The sequence below is a fragment of the Caenorhabditis remanei genome, chromosome I (genome assembly GCF_010183535.1).
Source record: "Caenorhabditis remanei strain PX506 chromosome I, whole genome shotgun sequence".
NCBI lineage: Eukaryota > Metazoa > Nematoda > Chromadorea > Rhabditida > Rhabditidae > Caenorhabditis > Caenorhabditis remanei.
In genome coordinates, this window is record NC_071328.1 from 16197233 (window position 1) to 16221360 (window position 24128).

Here is a 24128-nt window from a genome sequence, read left to right on the forward strand (position 1 = left end):
TATTTTTTTAATCGATAGAAATTTTCAGGGCAATTTTTTTATTAAGAACCCCCTTTTTGAGATTCCATACTTCTAAACGAGTTATAATCGATTGAATGAAGGCTACTTTTTATTTTGAGAAAATTTTCTGTTTTTTCATTTTTCGGTTTTTTTGCTTCACCTCGATTATCTCGAGTTCTACCCGATATTTTTAAATATAAATTGGTAACTAGACGTAAAATTAGACGAGAAATCACTTTTTTACGTCAAATTTTTAATTTGAAGCACCCCCCGCCCGGTACGGCCGGTGGACTGCAGAAAAACAGAAAAAAACGCCTTGCTGTTGTCGGCCTCCACCGGACTATTTTTGCTGTCCTGAAAAATTTTTGTACTAAAGTTGTTCTGATTTTTTGATATGTTGGTCAAATCGGAATTATCTAATGGAATATATAAGTTTCAGCCAAAACGGTCCAGTGGGAACTGAGCTGTGGAGAAAACGGGTTTTTCGCTTATATCGCTTAGCTCTGGAGTGTCATCTGTCCAGCTAATATGGATTTTTGATATGTGTTAGCCAAGAAAATTATCTAGAGGGAGAAAAAAACAGATTTAAAAAATATTGATTTTGACTCGAGTTATTGGGTCCCAAACTTTGAAGAACATTTTTGAAAGGAGACAACTGGTCGAGTCGAAGCAAGCGTGCCTCTTCCCACCACTTAAACGCCATCTGGGTGGCTACACACCGGCGAATGTGTGGCTCAGTGGCAGTGTTGTGGTGTGTCGCGCGGGTTTTTGGTTCGAGTTTCTGGCTGGTCTAATTTTTTTGTTTTTTTCTAACTTGGCTCGAAATTGTCGTAGAACCTTCATCTTACTACCATTCGAAAGCTAATGAAATTCTGTTTGCTTGGGTCACATAAATTAGAAAAATGCTCATAACTTGCTTCAAAATGGTCGTAGGACAAAAATTCAAAGCTTGCTGAGCACTGCGCAAGGGGCGAAGCCCCTTCTAGCGGAGCCCGCCGGGAGGCGGGGGACGCTAGTCTCACAGTCAATTCAATTTTATTTCACAGGAATCGAGAAGGATGTTGTGCGCGGGACGAGAGAGAGGGAGAGATGTGTCTTTTGTAGGTCAAAAAAAGTGAAAAGGGATAAATGAAACAAGAAATCCTAAGATCAATAGAGGGGAAGGGAAAAATCAATAAATAAATAAATTATTTTTCAAAAAAAAAACTAAAACTCAATAAATAAAGTCATCTGAAGTGAAATATCCCGTATTTTTCAAATAATTTTTAAATTTCTTAAATCAACATTTTTCGCGGCTAAAAATCTACATAGATCAAAAAGGAAAACAGGCAAAAAAAGGAAATTAAATTCCGCTAACAGAGAGAGGATCGTGATTGAGTGATTTCGATCGGAGGCGGAAATATTTGCGTGTTTCGTTGAATATGAACACGGACGACGTGATTGTTGTCAGGAAGATGAGATCTGAAAAAAATCAATTTTAAAATTTAAAAAAAAACTTACAAACTACAAATCTCAGTTAGCCTCAGTAAACACCGAAAAATTGCTAAGATTTATCGATTTTTTGCGATTTCTGTTGCAAAATGTAAAATTTTTCTTATTTTTAACTATGAAAACCATCGAAAACGGATAAAAATGCCCAGTTTTTCTGAGACTACAAACTACAAATCTCAATTAGCCTCAGCAAAAGTTGAAACCTCTTTAGTTCGGTCAATTTTCGTCGTTTTTCACGATTTTCAAGTCGAAATAATCACGAAAAACCAATTTTTATGAAATTTTAGACGAAAAACTGGTAATTTTCCAAGAAAACGCATAAAAATTACATTCCAGACGAACTCTCAAAATTTCAGAGTTTCAGCATGAAATTTTTTTATCTACATATAACTTTTGCTTCAATTTGCCACATATTGAGCGAAAAATCACAAAAATTCGTCAGAAACTGCCAAAGTTACGCTCATTTCAATTTTTGCTGAGGCTAACTGACTACAAACTACAAATCTCAATTAGCCTCAGCAAAAAGTTCAAATTGCTTTATTTCTGACTGAAAATATTGCGTTTTAGTTCGAAAATTAATGAAACGTTCCGAAAAATGAAATATTGCAACTACAAACTACAATTCTCAGTTAGCCTCAGCAAAAAATCGGGTTTCTCTAAAAATTCTCTAGAAATGTCATTTTCCACTCATTTTCTATCATTTTTGGGTAGAAAATCGGTAATTTCTCTCTATTTTCATAATATATTGGTCGAAAAACCCCGGATTTTCTGAGTTCTTACCAAAAAGAGAGAGTGCCTCCGTCTGAAAGATGTGTTGAAGTGGTGACCAGTAGATGACGAGTAGTTGACAGATCAGAGAGGCGGAGACAGCGAGAGAGAACATTCGATTCCGTCGCAAACCGATTTGCCATATCATCTTTCGAGACGATCGACACGAGAGAGCATTCCACATATCGAAGAGAACGAAGCATGTGAATGTCATTGTTGTGTCACGGGGTGTCACTTTGTTGTCAGCCGACATCTGAAAGAAATGAGAAAATCAGTTAAAAATTGCTCATAATCAAAAAAATATAGCGAAAATCCAACTATCTGGTACAAAAATATTCAAAATCCGTCAAAAACTGGGTGATTTAGAGCACTTTGAAATTTTGCTGAGGCTAACTCCTTTTTGTAGTTTGTAGTCAGTTAGCCTCAGCAAAACTTTGAATCGGTGTAACTTAGTCAGTTTTTGACGGATTTTGTTGGTTTTTGGACTCTTGGTTTCAGAATTCAGAGATCTATTTGTCTATCAAAAATTTTGGATAGGTAGACAGCGAAGCCGCGCCAGACAATCTAAGTTAGCCCATTTGAAGCTTTCTAATGCCACCTGGAGCATCTGAAACCTCTTCAGACGACTACAAACTACAAATATTTCTGATTGGAAATGTAGATCAAGGAATTCTAAAGGTTTCAGCCAAAAAGCCATTAACATCCGTCCGGCACACACAAAATTACGATCATTTCAAGTTTTGCTGAGGCTAACTGACTACAAACTACAATTCTCAGTTAGCCTCAGCAAAATTTCAAAGTGCTCTAAATCATTCATTTTTCGTCGCTTTTCCCGATTTCCAAGTCGAACTAATCACGAAAACCTAGTTTTTTAAATGAAATTTTAGACAAAAAATGATATTTTCCATAGAAAACGCATAAGATTACCTTCAAGACGAATGAAAAAATTCGGCTTATCGAATTTTCGAAATTTCAGATTTTCAGCTTGAAATATTTCTTCTAGATATAACTCTGAGTATCCTCTCTCAATTCGCCACATATTGAACCAAAAATTACAAAAATCCGTCAAAATTTGTCAAAGTTACACTCATTCCATTGTTTGTTGAGGCTAACTGACTACAAACTACAATTCTCAGTTAGCCTCAGCAAAATTTCAAATTGTTCTAAATCACTCATTTTTTGACGGATTTTGAATATTTTTGTACCAGATCAACGGATTTTTGTCTATTTCTTCAGCCTTACCTCCTTATAAAAGACACTCAACGTGCCGACGACAATAATCGCCGCCGACGCAAGGATATCCATGATGAGTTTCCCAGTGAGCATCGGCTGTTTCGTATTTCTCGGTCTCTGTCGAATAATATCATCGTCGACTGGTTCGACACCCAAAGATTGGGCCGGTGGACCGTCCATTATGATATTTATCCAAAGAATTTGCATCGCATTCAGTGGATTGTCGAATTTGAACATTGTCGATGCGGCGATCAGCGAGAGAGCCGCCACTGATCTGAAAATGGAAAAATGAATGATTTTATTCGATTTTAGAAGAGAGACTACAAACTACACATCGGACTATATTTTGGGTATTTTGAGCGAACTGGAAGTAGCGGACTACAAACTACAGAAGTTGCTCAGTCCATTTTCAAACCACGCCCACTTTTCGTATAAACTTTTCTCGGAATTGAGGCTAAGCAACTACAAACTACAAATCTCAGTTAGCCTCAGTAAAAATCGGAAAAATCCTGCAGAAAATGGCTTTTTCAGCCAATTTTTTAGCAATTTTTGACTGTTTTTTCTCCAAAAACCTAAAAAGTGGCGTTTTTTTTTCGGTTTTTTAGGAAAAAATTGGAGAAAAACATCTTAAAAATTGGCTAAAATTGCAATTTTCTGCATAATCTCTCTGATTTTTACTGAGGCTAAGCTCATTTTTGTAGTTTGTAGTCGCTTAGCCTCAGTAAAAATTTGAAAAATTTTGTAGAAAATTGCATTTTCAGCGAATTTTTAGCATTTTCTGGCTGTTTTTTTTTCAGATTTTCTCCAAAAAGCCTAATTTTCACGAGTTTTGGTCAAAAGTCTTCAAATTTTCGTCAGCAAACTCACGTTGACAACTGGAATCTGACGAAATTGGTGATATTATGATAGATTGCTTTTCCCTCTTCAATGGCGGCAGTCATTGTTGAGAAGTCATCATCACAGAGTATCATATCGGCCGCCTCTTTACACACATCCGTTCCACACACTCCCATCGCCACTCCGATATCCGCTTTCTTCAGGGCGACAGCGTCATTCACACCGTCTCCAGTCATTGCGACGACCTCTCCGAGTGCCTGTAACGCCTTCACGATTTTCAGTTTGTGACGTGGCGAGGCTCGATAGAAGACGGTGACTTGACGAATGACTAGTTCCAGATCTTGATCCGACATTTGATCTACTTGTTGACCAGAGAGACACGAATCCGTTGAGGAGAGGATACCCAGGGAGGCGCCTGCAACGAGAAATGTTGAAGTTGAGAGGAAAAGAACTGGAAATTTCAGCCAAAAGTTTTAGCATTTGATTAGGATCGGTTTAAGAATGGTTAAAATTGTTAAAGATCGCTTAAAATTGCTCAAATTTGATCAAAATCTATCAAAATCTATCAAAAATGGTCGAAAATCGCCATAGATCGCTGAAAATCGTGCTTCAAAATTGTTCAAAACTGCTTGAAGTCGTAATCTGGCGCGCTTTAGACGCGTTCTATGTCGCTTGAATTGGTAAGGGATACAAATGATCGGAGTTCGGGTTCCAATCGCACCGAAATCGATCAAATTTTCAGTAAAATACCTCAGAATCTCTCTATTCATCTGAAATCGCTGAGGATCAATTTCAGTCAAAAGTTGTGCGTCAAAATCGACTTCCTAATGGTTACAATTGTTGAAGGTCGCTTAAAATCGCTCAAAATCTACACAAATTCTATCAAAAACTCTCAAACACAGGTCAAGATTGCCTGGATTCACTTCAAAATTATTCAAAACTGCTTGAAGTTGTAATCTAGCGCGCTTTAGACGCGTTCTATGTCGCTTGAAATTGCTCAAATTTGCTCTGGGGCGCCTTCAGCGCATTTTTACAAACCTACGTTGGCTGGCGCGCCTTTGGCGCGTTTTCAGCTCGGCAGATTCAAAATAAGGAGTATTTGGAACTCACTCTAAGAGTTTGAAAGTTGAAGAGCTAGAAAACGGAATCTGGCGCGCCTTATACGCGTATTGTTGTTATAGACGATTTCAGACCGATTTTGGCCAAATTTGGGGCGGTTTTCGCCAATTCTGAGCAATTTCGGAACGATTTCAGCATATTTCAAGCAATTTCGAGTAGTTCATGTCTATTTCGAGCAATTTCTAGTGGAAATAAAATACGAGTCTGCGGCGCGCCAGATTAAGACTTCAAGCAAGCTTTGAATCAAATTCGAACGATTTTCAGCGATCTAAAGCAATTTCAGTCAATCTCGACCATTTTTGATAGATTTTGACCCATTTTGAGCGCATTTTAAGCGATTTTAAGGTGGATTCATATTTTTCAGCTAGCATAAAGTGTTTAGTCGTAATAGTAAGAGTTTTGGTATGGTAGGAAATAGTTTGTTGGACTAAAAACTAGGAAAAGTTATTCGATAAGAAGTTTATTAAAAGGAATTATTGATAGGTAAACACAGGAATAGAACATAAAGAAGAAACCGATGAGGATAAGTCAAGACACAAGTTGAAATGTTGAAACTGCGAATCCTGATTGATTACTGTGGAGACTTATTGACGGGCATAGTTGGGCATGTAGAATGGATTCGGGACCAGACGAAAGGTCCGAAGAAGAAGTCGATTTAGAGACATAATCTGGATCGTAGAACGGATTGGCAATCAACTTGACTGGAATTCCAGATCCTGACGACTCTGCTGGTGTAGAAGTGGCCATGGATGAATTGGAGCGTCCGTATGATGGATCGTAGAACGGATTGGCGATCAGCTTAACTGCACGAGGAGATTCTGACGCCGAAGTAGACAAAGTTGTGACCTTGGATCTGTATGACGGATCATAGAAAGGGTTGACCACCAATGGAACTCCAGAGGTAGATAGCGGTGTTGACCTAGATGAAGTTGAAGATCCATCAGATGACACAGGTCTATGTGGAGAGGTAGATGACCTAGACGACGTCGTTGTTCCAGATGATCCAGATCCAGATGACACAGATCTTGACACTGCACGATTCACCATAAAAGGAGGGATTATGGATGGCGAGGAGGATTCAGAAGAACCCCTTCTAAGAGCATGAAACTCCTCTTGCGTCGAGATCATAATCCGAGCCATTTGGCGGGAGTGATCGTCAAGACAACGCTTCTCAAGTGGAGTGAGACGACGATTTTTTGGGTAGAAGAAGAACGAAGAAGAAGACATTCTTTTAGAATGGAATAAGAGACAGAGAACTGAATGAGTGAATGAATGAGTGAGAGTGGTCTGTTGGGTCCTATTGGGTAAGACAAGAGACCACGCCCCCATTTTCCCAGGAGCACTTTCTCAGTCGATTGTAAACGGATGTTCCAACCTTGGGGTCATCTGATATGCACATTGTAAGAGAGACTATATGTGAAGATGGATGGCAGTCAATAAATCATTATAATTGAAGGAAATAGTGTGATTTTGTGTGTTATAGAAATAATACAGTTACATACAGAATGAAATACATCGAATATTGAAAAAAAAAAACAAAAAAAGAGAGTGAATACTGAAAATAGACGAAAATAGATCCTATTTCCGGCTATTTCTAACGATTTTCAGACAATTTCTGAGCGATTCATCAATTCGATTCCATTCGGTATTGATTCGAAAAAGATATTGAGAAATCGAGAGGAAAATTTCAGTTTTTCAGTCTATGTCAGCTTTGACAGACTCTCTGAAATCGACTGGCGCGCCTACGGCACATTTTTACAACCCTCTATCGGCTGGGGTGACTTAGGCGCGTTTTTAGCTCTGCAGATTTAAAACAAGGAGTGTTTGGAAGTGAATCAATGAGTTTGCTAGTTGAAGCGCTCGAATTGAGGAAAACTGAATCTGGCGCGCCTTATACGCGTTTTGTTATTATGGACACTTTCAGTTTTGAGCTATTTTAATGAAAATTGATTGATTTTCGCCAATTTCAGCAAATTTCAGTAATATTTGGCAGTTTCAGACGATGAGAGAGTTTAAATAACGACAGGAGCGATCAATTTCAAGACGCGTCTAAGGCGCGCCAGATCGAGATTTCAAGCTTTTAAAAACCATTTTGAAGCAAATCTAACCGATTTTCGACCATTTTTAATCGATTTTGAGCAATTCTAGCCGATTTTGAAGCAAATTCGAGCGATTCTAAGCTATCTTATGCAATTTTGAGTGATTTTTCGAGCCATTTTACGCTATTTTAAAGCAAATATAACCGATTTTCAGCGATCTAAACCGATTTTTGACCATTTTTGAGCAATTTTGATCCAATTTGTGCGGATTTTAAGCGATCTTGAAAGATCTCGAATCATGTTAACCAATCTTAAGCCGATCCGAATCAAATGTGTCCGATTTTGGAGCGAGAGATTTTAAACAATTTTAATCAATCTTTCGCAATTTTGAACGATTTCAAACAAATTTTGAAATTTCAAGCCATTTTGAGCTATTTTGATGCAGTTTTGATCGATTTTAATTGATCGACGCCAATTTCGAATCCGAGGGATTTTCAGCGATCTAAAGCGATTTTCGACTATTTTCGATGGATTTTGGACCAATTTGTGCAGATTTTAAGCGATTTCAAGCGTTTTTCCTTACCAATACTCTGCGCCGTTTCCATGGCGTCTCCAGTAATCAATTTCACATCGACTCCACTCGCTTTCACAATACTAATCGCATCGGCAGCTCCTGGTCGTGGTGGATCCATCATTCCAATCATTCCCAGGAACATCAATGATTGCATACTCTCTCCCCGTGCCAGACCGAGTACTCGCAATCCTTTTTGTCCCAATTCTTTGCCTATTTCCAGGATATGTTGACGAGAATATTGATCACATTGTTTCCTCTGATTATCCGCCGAATAATACGTTCCACATTGGTCGAGCACACGGTCCAGGGCTCCTGAAATGAAAATGTAGTTTTTGTAGTTTTTGTAGTCATCTCCCAATTTTTTTTAAGCTTCTCTCTTTTCAAGCTCGTGAAATGAAGAAAGATTGTAGTTTGTAGTTTTTGGAGTCTTTGTAGTCTCATGTAAATGTGACCAAGGGAAGTTGAAACAGACTCCGCCCACTTTTAAGCCACGCCTCTTTCTGGGTACTTTCACGGTGAATATTCCATACTTTTTGGTTTAATTTTGTCAGAAATGTAGAGTTTTTTCTCCAAACAGGCTCCGCCCATTTTCTGGTTCAACAGGAAAGTGGGCGAAGCCTAAACACAAAATTTCCGAAATTTAGTCGAATATGTGCTGTCCGTAGCCTTCCTAAGCTCCCCCCCCTTTTCGTCCTATTATTTTGTTTTAAGCTCCGCCCCTTTTTTCATCTATCCTAATCTTCCAAGGCTCCGCCCCTTTTTTCATCCCCAAATCTTTCTAAGCTCCGCCCCTTTTCGTTCTATCCCCTTCTGTTAAGCTCAGCCCACATGTCTCTTGTTCCTAATTTTTCTAAGCTCCGCCCCTTTTCATCCTATCTCGTTGCTTTTAAGCTCCGCCCCGTTTTTTCATCTTTTCTAACATTCATAAGTTCCGCCCTTTTCTTAATCTCCTAATATTCTTAAGCTCCGCCCCTTTTCATCCTATCCCGTTGCTTTTAAGCTCCGCCTTTTTTCCATACTACACCGTTTCGAGGCTCCCCCTTCCTTTCAAGCTCCGCCTCATTAAGCTCCACCCCCTGAAGCTCCGCCCTCTCTCTCTCTCTCAATACCTTTAATAAAATAGACATTCTGTCCCTGAGCATCAGCACACTGTACCCCCATCCATTTGGTATCCGAAGTGAATGGCATCTCTCTCAATCGTTTATACTGTGCCCTGATTCCTTCCAACTGTGCCTTCTTCGCCAGTACAACTATTGCGCCCTCAGTGGGTTGTCCGATGAGTTTATCCGCTTCAATCGACGCATTATTACACACAATTCCAGCTTCGATAATCCGTGCGAATTCGGGATGACTCCATTGTTGGACGAGTTCTCCTTGATACTGTACGACACCTCCATCCGCAGAATATCCGATTCCAGTGATCTCGGCGAGTTTTCCCTCAGGCGTCGCTATGGATTGAGCTGTCATTTCGTTTTTCGTAAGGGTACCCGTTTTATCTGAACAGATTACTGTAACACATCCAAGTGTCTCCACTGCAGGCATCTTCTTCACAACTGCTCGCCGTTTCGCCATTCTCATCACTCCGATTGCCAATGTGACTGCCACAACGATGGGAAGTCCTTCTGGAATCGCTGCAACTGCTAGGGAGACACCGATTGTGAACATATCCACAACGTTTCGACCCTGCAAATATTAAATTGTTGAAAAAAAATTGATGGATTCTAAAAAGGGGCGGGGCTAACACCACGAAACTCTGAAAAATTGGACTGAAATCGGGTCGAAATTCACTAATTTACACAGATTTTCAATTTTTGCTGAGGCTAACTGAGGTTTGTAGTTTGTAGTCAGTTAGCCTCAGCAAAACTTTAAAAACACTTTTTCCGTTGGTTTTTGATCGGATTTTGGATATTTCGGGTTCAAAATTTTAATTTTCACTCGAATTTTGTGAATTTTGAACCAAAAATGATGACAATCCGTCAAAAATCACAAAAAAGGTTTTGCTGAGGCTAACTGACTACAAACTAAAATTTTCAGTTAGCCTCAGTAAAATTTCAAAATGCTCTGAATCAATAAACATTTGACCAATTTTTGTGATCTTTATACCAAATTGTTTCGCTTAGGCTAATTAAGTGGGCGTGGCCTAGAACTGAAAATTTCGAAATTCGAAGAAATTAGGCTCCGCCCCTTTTGGAATCCATTTCCCCGAGTATTCTGGAAAAGTGGGTGTGGCCTAAAAACAGAAATTTTAGAAAATTAGGCTCCGCCCACTTTCCCAGGTCTTCTAGTCTGGCGCACCTTCAGCGCGTTCTAGAGACTCAAAAAATGCATATTTTCCGATCACTCAGAGACCAGCTGGCGCTCCTTGCACGCGTTTTTGCTTTTAGAGTTTGTGGGCTCTAACTGGTGCGCCTACGGCGCGTTTTCCGCAAATTCAAAGCTCAACAATTTGTAGTTTGTAGTCTCTCTCTCTCCAATCACCTGAAACATTCCAATCAAGAAAATGACAGCAATGACTGCAAACGAGTAGATTGAAAGTTGCTTTCCCAAATCGTCCATCGACTTCTGGAGGGGCGTTTTCGGCGATTCCTCGCCCATCATCATCTTCACCACTTCTCCGAATTGCGAGTTGGCGGCCGTCGAAATGACGATTCCTCGGCCACGGCCAGCACACACCAGGGTTCCCATGAAGGCAATACAAGTGAGGTGTTCGACGTCGGCGCCGGTGCCGATGGTGGCTTGGGGAACGGCACGGGTTTCCTGGAATTCTAGTTTGTAGTCTTTGTAGTTTGTGTTCAAAAATCACATTTTCACTCGAATTCTGTCAAAAAATTTGCTAAAATCCGTCAGAAACTGCCAAAGTTACACCCATTCTATTGTTTGCTGAGGCTAACTGACTACAAACTACAAAAATGAGTTAGCCTCAGCAAAATTTCAAATAGCTTTAATTGCCGATGGTGGCTTGCGGTACTGCACGGGTTTCTTGGAACAGATTGTAGTTTGTAGTCTGTAGTTTTTGTAGTTTGTAGTCGTTGTAGTATTTGCAGTTTGTAGTTTTTGCAGTCTTTGTAGTCTTTGTAGTTTGTGTTGATTTTTGTGTTCAAAAATCATATTTTCACTTGAATTCTGTGAATTTTGAATCAAAAACAATGAGAATCCGTCAAAATCCAACATTTGTTGAGGCTAACTGGCTACAAACTACAATTTTCAGTTAGCCTCAGTAAAAATTCAAATTGCTTTAATTGCCTTGGGGAACGGCGCGGGTTTCCTGGACCAGATTGTAGTCTGTAGTCTTTGTAGTATGCATTCTTTATAGTTTGTAGTATTTATAGTTTGTAGTCTTTGCAGTTTGTAGTTTGTAGTCTTTGTAGTCTTTGTAGCCTGTCACTTACCTTATGCTTCGGTTCGGTCTCTCCGGTCAGTGAACTCTCATCAATCTGAAGTGAGAAACTCTCGGCAATCCGGAGATCCGACGGTATTCTGTCTCCCGTATTGAGCATTACAATATCTCCAGGGACTAATTCTCTTGCCAACATCATTGATTCCTTTCCATCTCTCAACACGTGACACGTGGGAGGGACTAGTTTCGTCAGCTGTTCCAGTGTCTTCTCCGACCGGTATTCCTGCAAAATTATTGGTGAAAATGGGCAGAGTGTAATAGTGAATTTAGGATATTTTGGGTTCAAAAATCTAATTTTCACCCGAATTCTGTGAAGTTTGAGCCAAAATGGATGAAAATTCGTCAAAAATCACAGAAAAAAAAGTTTTGCTGAGGCTATTAGGTTGGCAAGAAAGTTTTTGACCATGATTTGTTTTGAATGCTGTCAGACAAATGACGAGAATCAAAACCAATTATGCATGGTCTATGTTAGATAAACTCTATGGAATTCTGATAGTATACAGCATTTCCCTCCGACGCTTCCCTTCTGGGAGAGCCCTGCCTATTTTCATTCTTGACCAACAATTCTTAAAGCAATATTTTCGATTTCCCTTTACATGTTATACTAAAGTTACTATAATTGCTCAACCGATAGGAGAACTTAGCAAGGGTGAAATCTTCTATCGACACACTAAAAGTAATTTAGTTCACAACTTTGACAAATGCCATTTTTTAATGATCAAAGTATCACGTACTAAAAGACTATATGAACAGGATTTGTACATGCTGTGAGTTATAGAGGAAGAGTATCCATCCAAGTATTTTTGTGAATTATCAATGACAGTTCACACTGTTTACTACCACAGTTAAAAACTTTTTGAAACGTGTTGGCAAGAATAAAAATTGAGACATGTGTTCGACATCTTTTAGTCGATTTTAACTTTTAGCGAAGGGTAGTCCTACGACTTCAATTCCTCTCTTCTCCTCCAAATTTCAATTGATTGAACCGTTTCTTAGTTTTAACAGGGCGGTGGTCTTGGACAGTAATTATTACAGAAAAGTCAAGTGACTTGGCGTTGATAGAACGCCAGCAGACATCGTCGAACGAGAACGATTCCAAATGAAAGTCATGCCCTCCCTACACAACGTATATAACTGGAATCTTCTAGACAAGTGCAAAACCATAATCTTACACTACTGCTCTTTCACTGTGCAAAAAATTAAAGCTCTACGCAAGTCCTCAGTTTCACGCGGTCAGAAACTCCACCGCCTCCATGATGTTGCGCATCCGCATGTTACATAATCGACGACGTACATTCTCACCTACTTTTGCAAAATACGTTTTGCTTACACAAATTACAGCTGTAACCTTCCTCTAACAAAATATCATATATTCGGGGTAATACAGCGTGCTACAGCTGGACAGGAATTCGAAACTTGAAGTCAAGTCGAGAAATGGGTCCAAGTTTGTTTTAGCATAAAACAACCGGAGTTTTGGCAGGAGGATATCCGGAACGTACCCAATAAACAGCAGACTGTCGTGTACCAATATAGTCACTACGTATGCTATCGGGCATGTTTTCTGTCCGAGTAGGAATGACTTGAGTTATGGTCAAAAACTTTCTTGCCAACCTAATAATTACAAACAAACTGAGCCCAACTACAAACTACAATTTTCAGTTAGCCTCAGTAAAACTTAAAATTGCTCTATTTCGCTCATTTTTTGACGGGTTTTTATAATTTTAGCACCGAAATGTTGCGTTTTAGTCTCAAAATTTGATGAAATGTTCAAAAATGAAATAAAAACATCAATTTTTCACATTTTTCATTCCAAAACCGTCGCTATCTGCGCTAAAACAGACTATAACCCCAATTAGAGATTTCTATTCAAATTAACCCAATTTCAGCCATTTTAAGGGGATTTTCAATGAAAAAAACAGCACTTTTTTCCTATTTTTCACTACTATTGCCCACGAACCTGCACAAATCCGACAGTAACCACAATAACGACAGCTACGGTAATCGAAATTGCATCATCATATTGTTTCATAATAATCGAAACGAATGCAGATGCCAATAACAATAAGATCAAAGGATTCTGGAATTGTTCTAGATATTTCTTATATATTGGCTCCTCCTCTCCGACGTCGAATTCATTGTATCCGTGATATTGACGTCTTCTCGTAGCTTCTGCCGTCGTCAATCCCTCATCGAGATTCGTTCGAAGTTGATGAGTGCATGGGACGACTTCATGTGATGCCGCCTGCTCTGAACTCAGTGTTTCTATCATTATATCGTCTTTTCCAAGAGATTTCCTCTTTTCTCGTGATATGTGATTCGTCGAGACCTCTGATTTCACCAGTGGTGTCGTCGATTGCTGAAATTGTTGATAGATATTTGAAATTATATTTAAACATCACTTTTTCCATCGATTTTGGGATCGAAAATCTCATTTTTCGCTCGAATTCTGTGAATTTTGAGTCAAAAACCAATAAAATCCGTCGGAAACCGATCGAATTGAAATTTTTGCTGAGGCTAACTGAGAATTGTAGTTTGTAGTCAGTTAGCCTCAGCAAAACTTGAAACGCGTGTAACTCAGCGGGTTTTTGACGGATTTTTATAATTTTTAGTGCAAAATTCACAGCATTCAAGCGAAAATGAGACTTTCGAACCCAAAATATTCAAAATCCGATCAAAATCCAACAGGAAAAGTGAATTTAAAGATTTGCTGAGGCTAACTGACTACAAACTACAAAAGTGAGTTAGCCTCCGCAAAACTTTATTCATTTCAATTTTTTGATATATTTTGTAGTTTGTAGTCATTGTTTTCCTCCTAAAACTCACATGTTTCTGAGCAACAGTACTACTATTAGCACTGCTTGTTGTTACCGTATTCCCCTGAACACGGAATATTGCAGCTGTCGCTTGTGGTGCCTCTTTATCGTGCTGCAAATATGGGGAATTATGATTTTAAAAAAAGACATTTTTGGGTAGACTACAAACTACAATTGACTAGCCTCAGTCAAAAATCTGAACAATTCTGCAGAAAATTGCAATTTCAACCAATTTTTAGCATTTTTTAGTCTGTTTTTCTTCAATTTTCTATCAAAAAATCACTAATTTACACAATTTTTTTTACCTTCCCCGAGCCATTCGCAGCTGCTGCCGTCGCTGCTGATCCATTCATTTTATCTTCTTCCAGATTCTTCCAGACGACTTATATGGCTTATATACCTACAGATTTAAAGTTTTTTGAAAAAAGAGCTTATTCATATTTATTTTTGAACGGGTGAGAGAGAGATGAAGAGAAATAGAGAAAGAGAGAAAACAAAAAAAGGAAACCAACGCACCGCCGATTGTATATTGCCACATAAAAATGAAACAAAAAGGGGGAAGCAAACAGGAAAAAGTTCATAAACTCGGAGGGGTCGGGAGGGGGGTCAGATTTTCAGTAGAATTTTTACATTTTTGAACATTTCATCACTTTTTGGAACTAAAACGCAATATTTTGGTCCAGAAACGATTGAAAAATAACAAAAACTGACCAAAATAGAGCAATTTGAAATTTTGAAATTTGTAGTTTGTAGTCAGTTAGCCTCAGCATAAACTTTTTCTGTGAGTTTTGACGAATTTTCATTATTTTTAGCTAAAAATTCACTGAATTCGAGCGTAAATAAGACTTTCGAACCCAAAATCAACCTTTTTGTTCTGTTTTTACGGGGTTTTATCATTTCTGGTTCAAAATTCTCAGAATTCGAGCGAAAATGAGAATTTTGAACATAAAATATCCTTAATTCAGCCCAAAATCAATTGAAAAAGTGATTTTCAACAACATTTTGGTTCAGAAACGATTGAAAAATACCAACAAATGATCGAAATATAGCATTTTGAAATTTCGCTGAGGCTAACTCACTTTTGTAGTTTGTAGTCAGTTAGCCTCAGCCAAACTGAAAACGAGTGTAACTCAGTTGGTGTTTGACGGATTTTCGTAATTTTTGGTGATTTCTCTACACGTAGACTATTGTATCTGCAGCTGTGTTCACAAAAGTGATAATGACACCAGATATCAATGAGATTCTGTTGAGAACAATGAGAAGATGATATCGAGATTATCTAGATGGAGATAACTTAGCCTACGCTTATAGGCTGAAAAAGAGATCTGAGATGATCCCGATCATCCAACTGAACTATTTCAGAATGCACTTCTAGCATGGTTAGTTAGGAAGTTGGAATATTCAGAATCTGTTTTCAGAAGACAAATTGACATTGAATCATGTCAGAATGTAGATTTTGAGCGATTTTTATACTCAAAAAGGGCTGAAAACCTTCTGACTCGTTAATCGAAAAGAACGACGACTAACTGAAGATGGACACTAAGGAATCACGAGAATCCCGTCGGCAAGATCGTTTTCAGAGATTAGATGAGTGTAGATAATTAAGGAAAACATGATGAAACGAGAAATGTAAACTTTGAAGAGGAGGAGGAGTAAATGGTACTTTGATCAGTGAGAACAGCCATTTAGTGAAATCGCAAAAAAAACTCGCCGAAGGCGCGCCAGATGGAGTCCACAAACCCTAAAAGAGACCAAAAACGCGTCGAAACCACGCCAGCCATAGTCCCGAAACGCGTACAAGGAGCGCCAGCTGCGGGATAGGAACTGCGGAAACGACCACTTTATGAGTATTTAGAAAACGCTGAAGGTGCGCCAGACTAGAAATTGATTCATCGATTAGATCACGGACGTGGTCTGGAAAAGTGGCGGAGCCTACTTCAGAAATTGGAGAATCACGATAAGTCTTCAGAATTCCAGAAAATCCCGACTAGATCATAGAATTTCGAAAAATTGAGCTCAGATGTAACTTCACAAACTCTAGAATCTATTCCTCATGTCATCTGACATTTAATCAGAGTGCGTCTAGAATATTCAGAATAGAATGTAGAATCTGATCAAATACGTTCAGAATCACGGAAAGGGTTGTCTGAACTCCCCAAATCGGTATCCAGAAGTCACGAAATCTGTTCTAGATGCCGTGAAGTTCAGAATTCAAAAAAAACTGTTTTCAGATGATACATTCGTCGAAAATGATCAGAATTGGCATAGATTCTTCCAAAAGTCAAATTTGACGGGGAATCCTTCCCTCACAATCTCTGTTTTGAGATGATATATGGGCTATCAGAATGTCAAAAAGAGATTCTGATCTAGATCTGGAACCTTCTCAGAGATTCTAATCTAGATTTTAGAATCTTGGAAGGAAATTTAACTGGAAACATCTAGGAGATTCTTCTCAGAAGTTCCATCTGGAGAATCAGAATTTCAGATTCCCAAAATCTTCTAGTTTAGATTCAGAATCTCTGATGACGTGGCAGTCGTCAGAATCTTCCAATTTTTCACATCGATTCCAGAGAAGCCAAAGTCTGTTTCAGATCATCTGAATCAGATGACGTGGTGGCTGTGTCTCCAGAGAAAGAGAGAGAGAAAAGCGGAACTAAGCAATATAAAGAAGCACGTCAGTGTGTCTCTAGGAGTAAAAAAAAAGAGAGAAATGGGCAGCAATTTGTAACACTTGCTCTTTTCCTCTCTCTCCATGCAGAGCCAATCTCTCTCAAAATATATCGAGGTGCTAATCTATTCAAATTACATTCGGATGTCGTCAACGTGTCTTCTTCTTCTAAACGCACGTCTTCTTTGAAATGAGAAGCAGCTTTGGAAAAGAGGAGGCAATTGATATAGCCGAGAGACGGACGGATTAGCTCTCTCTCTCTTTTTCTGACTGAAAATGGAGAGAGAGAGAGAGACGCAGAGAATGTCGAACGGAAATTGGAAAGATAAAAGTGGTGTCTATATGGAGATGGCTGAAAATATCAAGTTATATCATATAACTTTTTTGCGCCAAAACAAGATTAATAGGTCTGGAGAACGTTCAGATGGCGTCAGCGAGCTTCAGAATCTGTTTGGAGAGATCTCGTCAAATTCAGAAGATTCTGAAGATTCTGAAGACGTCAAGCTTCTGGAGCCATTGAAAACCGTCAAAATTTCCAGAACAGGTCTGGAAGAACGTTCAGATGGATGGAGTCAGGGAGCGTCAGAATCTGTTTGGAAAGACTTCTGCTTCAGAATCTTCAGAAGACTCGAAATCGAGATCTTTCGGATTCAGAAGATTCTGAAGACGTCGAGCTTCAGGAGCCACTGAAAACCGTCAAAATTTCCAGAATCTTTAGAATCTTTAAGAAGACGTCTGACATATTTTCTGACTGGAATTCCAGAATTTCAGATGGAATTTGTATTTGAGATCAGAAAGATACATATATCAAATTGCACCTGTTTTGCAACAGGAAACAACTGAGTCATTCATTATCCATTCGACTAGAAACTGATCAAACTGGATTCAATATTCTCTTGAAATGACTCGTCTCAAGAAGTTCTTAGTTTCAGACATCTTTTGAGAAACATTCCAGCACGGCACACTTCTTACAACCGCGCTCTATCGAAACCAAAGAAAATCGTGAGCGAGATTGAGAGACTCAGAGAAAACGAGAGGGGGTTTTGGTGGAGCGAAGTTGTAAGAGCTACGCCGAGCCAATAGTCCTCCGTCGGATGCTCCAGACGTCCGGATGTCCAGAAAACCATTCTGAGATCGGAAAGACGAGTTCAGATTCATCTGAATCTTCAGAATCTTGCTGAGAAGCCTTCAAAGTGGCTTCTGTACGTCCAGATTTCCATATTTCTCAAGATCTATCTAAAGAATCTGGATAATCTACATAGGAAGCCATTTTCTGGGAGTTCGGGTCTAAAATCGTGCTAAAACTACAACTTTTCACCCTAAAACCTGAAAATTTCAGCTTAAAACTTATCAACTTGCTCCATTACCTCTAGCCACCAATTTTCAGTTCACTATTTCAAATTGTCGTGAAACTTGGTGTACTGTTTGTGTACAATACATCAAAATTCCTGAATTTCAACATAAAATCAATGATTCTACGACTCATCCGTCTGGAATCGTCATAGCTCTTGAAACTTTCAGATCAGTAACAGTCTGAGTGTCCTGAAGTCCATCTTGAGCTCTAAGCCTCAGGAGTCTCCGGATCAAAAACAGCAAGTGTCCGGATGTCCGTTTTCTCAGCTATTTCAGCCACCAAAACAGCTCTTTCTAGCCTAATCCAATCTTCCATATCCACCTGCTTCATTCAATAATGACGTCACCAGGGGCGGCTCCAGGAGCCAAAGAAAAAAGTGGACAAAAAAGGACATCATAATCCACACATAGGAGGGTAATTTTGATGAATTTCAAATGTCTCTCGATCTCTTCATCTCTCCATCTCTATATGTATAGAAAAAGGAGGAGAAGGATGTTGCCTTTTTCAAGGAGAGCAAAATGAGAGAGAGAGCACAATTATAATCAGAAGGCGTCGAGCAGCTTCTACTAGTAGCCGTAGGCAATATATTCAGAATCCGAAAGTAGTTTTCTTATTGTTCACATCTCTGCATGCTGACAAGAAAAACATAAGAGAGCATTTTTCCGGTTGGATGACACTGAAACACAGGGGAGCGGCTAAAAGCCTTTTCCGGTGCCATAAAGTGGTTTGCATCGGAAGAGGGGGACTAGTTTTCCGGGGGGGGGTTCTAGGCCACCATGGAAAAAATGAAAATTCGGGCATAGCTTCCGCGTTAAAGTGGCAAGTGCGCTCTATTGATAATCTGGTGAAAGAGGAACACCGGATTAGCAAAAGAGCGCACTTGTCAAGCCACCAATAGTTCTGCTTTGGAGCTCCTAGACTTGTAGTTTGTAGTCTAGCGGAGAAGACGTTTTTGGATCCGTTTCGACGGAATCTTGAGTCCTATCTTCTGGATTTCCGAACGCCCATGTCGATTTACGGTGGAGATTTACGATCTTACTGTAGCCATAAGTCTGTGACTCACTTTCCGACTTAAACCTATCAAACTTGTAGTTTGTAGCCTCTAAGCCTCAGCAAAACCTTTTTTTGTGATTTTTGACGGATTTTCATCATTTTTAGTTCAAAATTCACAGAATTCGCGGGAAAAATGACATTTTCAAACTCAAAATTTGAAATTTTCGTCAATTTCAAGCAGAAAAGTCGACAGAGCAAATCCTTCTAGTTTACACAGCCGTCCATTGCAAGTGCGCTCCACATTTCTGAGCTCAAATTGGTGCAATTCGAGTGTAACATCTCATTTCAGACAACATTGTGGATTATCTTGAAAATTTCTAGTACTAATCCGTCTGACATTATCTAACTCCCCCCACGTCTTCACATATTCTGACACCTAAACGTCTTGAAGGAGGAAGACATGTTGACACATAAGGAAGTGGATCATTTAGTACACTAGGAAGTCAAGAAGTGCAATGAAGTCAAATAGTTGATTGAGCAAATACGCTCTATAGATAGCTTTACTCATCTTGAAGCTATTAGCACGGTATGCTTCTTACAACTGCGCCCTAACGCAAACGAGAGAGTATCGGCAAGAGAGACGCAGAGTTTTTATCGCATTTTTTTAAAGTATTTTTTGTAAATTGTTATGAAAAAAGGCGAGAATATGTCAAAAACTGAAGAAATCTGTGTTGGCTCGAGAAAAAAAAACTCTGCGTCTCTCTCGCCGATACTCTCTCGTTTAAGCATTATTATATGTGGTGCAGGTGCAAAATCGAATAAAAGAACAGACACGGCTAATCACTTTTTTTCTGGATAATAAATCGAGGAAACTGCAAAAAAAAAGAGAGGGCGGACACAACTACAACAATAAATGAATTTGAATTCATGAAATACACTACTTCCAGACGACTAATTTCAGAATGAGCTGAACGATCCCATTGTTGAGAAATTTGAGTCTGGCAATGATGAGGAAATGAATTTCAGATGCCCTCGACAGTTAACGAAGACCAAAATGACAAGATGAAACAAAAAAATATCGAAAAAGTCGCACATTTTCATCTCAAAAAGAAACAGAGAAATGAGTTTAGGTGCACTTTCCACATGAGTTCACCAGTCGTCTCAATGTCAATGACCTCATGAAAAAAGAAAAAAAAGGTGGGGGTCTGGAGAGATCAGATGGAGACGTCAGTCTCAAAATAATTCACAAATCGTCGAAAATCGTTGAAAACGTTCTGAGGACCCGGAAAACATAAAGCTCAGATCATGGAGCTTAAAAACGCCAAAAATTTCGATTTTCAGCCCAAAAAATCCTCAAAAAGTCAAAAAAGCTGCTCAGAAGACGCAGAATTCAGAAAGCCGGCTCCAGAAGTATCGTTGACGAAGGAAAGCCGAGTCGGGATTCAAATGAATCAGAAGACGTCAGGATTCAAATGCTAGTGCCTACAAAACTTTGAAAATCAAGAATTCTTTCTCGACAAGGTCAGAACTTCGTGTTCACAATCAGACTCAGAAGAAGATGAAAATCTGAGGAATCTGAATTCTAGAAAACCCCTAAAAAAGCTATTTTCAGGTTAAAAAACGCTCAAAAACACCCAAATTTTCAATTTTCACGCCAAAAACCCCTCAGAAAATGCCCTTTCCACATGAAATGACTTCTCCATTGGTCTGAAAAGGTGTGTGCTCAATGAGCAACTACATATAAAAAAGAAAAAGTCAAAAAAGGGAGGAGAAAAAAGAGAAATTCGAAATGCAAAACCCAATACCTTTTGTGTCTGTTGCTACCTACGTCTTCTTGTGTTTCGGAGGCGGGATTTCATATAAAAAGGCGGAAATTGTTGAGTCAAAAAGAGTCACACAAAGAGGTTGGAAGAGAGCACTTTTCTATTCAAAAAATGAGTGAATTTGGTGTCTCAAATGGGGGAAAAATGTAAAGATTTTCGAGATTCTGGAGGTCCGGATGTCCAATTTTTTCAAGAAATCCTTGGTTTTTAATGTCAATGAGCTCCCTGAGATTGTCAGTTTATCCGGATGTCCAGAATGCCTAGAATAGAAAAATCGTGGAAATCTGTGGAAAATTGGGGAAAAATAAGAGATTAGGAGCAAGATAAAAACAATGAGATTTTTCGGGATTTTTGAGTGAAATTTGGCTGAAAATTTTAGATTTTCAGGCTAAAATTAAAGAAAATTGGCATGAAATCACTGAAAATCACAAAGGTAACAGAAAAATGAGGATATGTTGACTAAAAACCACTGAAAACCCCGCAAAAATCATGGAAAATTATGGAAAAGTGATGATTTTTGGGCTGAAATTGCTAAAAACTCATAGAGAAGCAGTTAGTCCAGACACACAGACAGACACCAGAGTTCTGTTAAACTGCAGTTTCAATTTCTCTATATTCAAATAACTTCCTGTTTATCCGAGAAGCCATTCGTCTGGATTCTGGAGGAACACAGACTTGCAAAATATCGGCCCGGCCCGGCTCGGCCCGGCCGGGAGCCAAAAAATGGGCACTATTTTTTCCCAAAATTTTTCGAAATTTTTTAAATTTTAATAAAAAATGGTCAAAAATCCTATATAAGCTTGTGTTTTATCGATATGTAAAAACACAGTCGAAAAATCAACTTTTTTGCAGGAAAATCGAAAAAAAATTTCAAAAAATTCAAATTTTTGTACTGTGATCCGGGCCAGTGAAAGTTGCAAGTCTGGAGGTCCAGAAGACACGAATTCAGAAGAAATCTAGCAAAATGTTCTTGGAGCGCAGTGCACAAAATGACAGAGGGGTGTCCTATGTCCCTCTCTCTTTTCACACCTGCGTCTGTGTTCAATTAATCAAAAAGGGTCCCCCCCAAAAGAACTGAAAAGGAGAGAAATTCGAGAGGAGGCGGGCGGAAACTAGAGAAGTCTTCATTTTTTAGAGTCAAAAACTAGTGAAAAATAGATTTTAAAATGAATTTTTGGGGCATTTACACACGAAACACTTAAGAAAACAAGTTTGAATGATTTTCATGACTCGGAGAGAGGTTTTTTTCAAAATAAGCTTCTAAAATTGAGTAAAACTACCTATAATGTCATTCTTTCATGACTTTGGATGGTTGGCATACTCAAAAAATCCGATTTCTACATAGTTTTAGTGACTTTCTTCAAGCATTTCACTTAGAAAACCTTATTTATGTGTTTTTCGGATCTAAACCAGTGAGAAATGTACTAAAAAATAGTGGAAAATGGGGAAAACTCTCTGAAAACTATCGGATTTTACACGGATTTTTCAAATTTTCCACAGAAATTTGCCAATTTTGTTAAAATTATAAGATTTTTTTTTTTAAAGTGCACGTACTCTTGTCGGTTTTCAGCTAGTTTCTGTCCGTTTTCCATTGAAATTCATCATTTTTGGAGGGTTTTTTCCTGTTTTTGGCAAGAAAACATTAATTTTCTCCCTTTTTTTCGAAGTTTAAAGTCGATTACTACCGTTTTTGGAATGCAAAATGACAGATTTCCACCTTTTTCGAGAATTAAAAAAAAAACATTTCTGCTTTTTGTAGTTTGTAGTCTTTTTGCCTCTAAACACTGAAATAAAACTGGCTTATCGAATACAAACTCCAATTTTTCTAATTTTTGTTGAGGCTAACCACTTGTTTTGTAGTTTGTAGTTGTAACCGTAAACTTTGAAATATGCATTATTCTTTTTAACATTTCCTTAGTTTTTTAGTCCAAAAACGATTGAAAAATACCAGAAACTAATTGAATTTAAGAAAGTTGAAATTTTGCTGAGGCTAACTGAGAATTGTAGTTTGTAGTCTCTTCCCAGTTAGCCTCAGCAAAACTTTGAAATGGGTGTAACTCAGCGAGTTTTCGGCGGATTTTCTTCACTTTTGGCTCAAATTCATTCCATTTTTGTTGAGGCTAACCAATTTTTGTAGTTTGTAGTTTGTAGTTTGTAGTCTCTCCTCACTCTGACACTCACCACCAATAGAATGCAATTTGATAGTAGTTGAAGAAGAACCCGTTTTCTTGTTGATTTTTGTTCCCTATTTTCTGGAAATTTCAAATTTAATTAATCAATAAATGTGTAGTTTGTAGTGTGACTGTGACTACAAACTACAAAAAGAGTCAAAAGGAGGGATAAATTGGATGAAAACCACAAGAAAAACAAAAACGGAATTTACCTCGAAAGAAATAAGTGATTAATCGAGAAATAAGTTAATTTATTTTTTTGGGGGAAAATGTTTCAGAGAAATCGTGGAAATTCGTGGAAAATTGGGGGGAGATCAGAAAACAAGATAAAAACAATCAGAAATGAGGATTTTTGAGTGAAAATCGACTGAAAATTGACTGAAAATCACAAAAAATAACAGGAAAATAAGGATTTTCAAGATAAAATTGAGGAAAATTGGCATAAAACCATTGAAAAATCACAAAAGTAACAGAAAAATCGCTAAAAATCCGCTGAAAATCATGGAAAAATGATGATTTTTGGGCTAAAAACGTGCTGAAAATCAGAAAAATAGAAAGAAATCATTCAAAATCGCTTAAAAAACTGTAATTTTAGAGAAAAATTATGCTGAAAATCTCAAACAATTGTGATTTTTGACCAAAAGTGCAAATAATTATTGAAAAAATACTCGAAATTTTGGTGAAATTTACTAATAAGCGGGAAAACTGGTTTTTTTTTCAAATTTTATGCAGTTCCAGCCGATTTTAAGTTCAAAATTTCAGCAAAATCACCGATTTTAAGTTCAAAATTTCAGCAAAATCACAAAAAAAAACTACAGAAAAATGATGATTTTCGAGTTAAAAACCCC

At 38.3% G+C, this 24128-nt stretch overlaps 1 protein-coding gene across 1 annotated transcript; it reads right to left on the bottom strand.

Annotated features, from left to right (window-relative positions):
* Positions 1-1342: 1342 nt before the first annotated feature.
* Positions 1343-14624, bottom strand: GCK72_003421 (uncharacterized protein; the record flags this gene model as incomplete). Its single annotated transcript, XM_053724047.1, has 12 exons — positions 1343-1461; positions 2272-2512; positions 3502-3766; positions 4360-4744; positions 6024-6704; positions 8071-8373; positions 9171-9744; positions 10540-10818; positions 11451-11681; positions 13416-13814; positions 14282-14383; positions 14577-14624. 12 exons carry the CDS (start codon positions 14622-14624, stop codon positions 1343-1345), a joined length of 3627 nt encoding a protein of 1208 aa, XP_053592692.1.
* Between the last annotated feature and the right edge of the window lie 9504 nt (positions 14625-24128).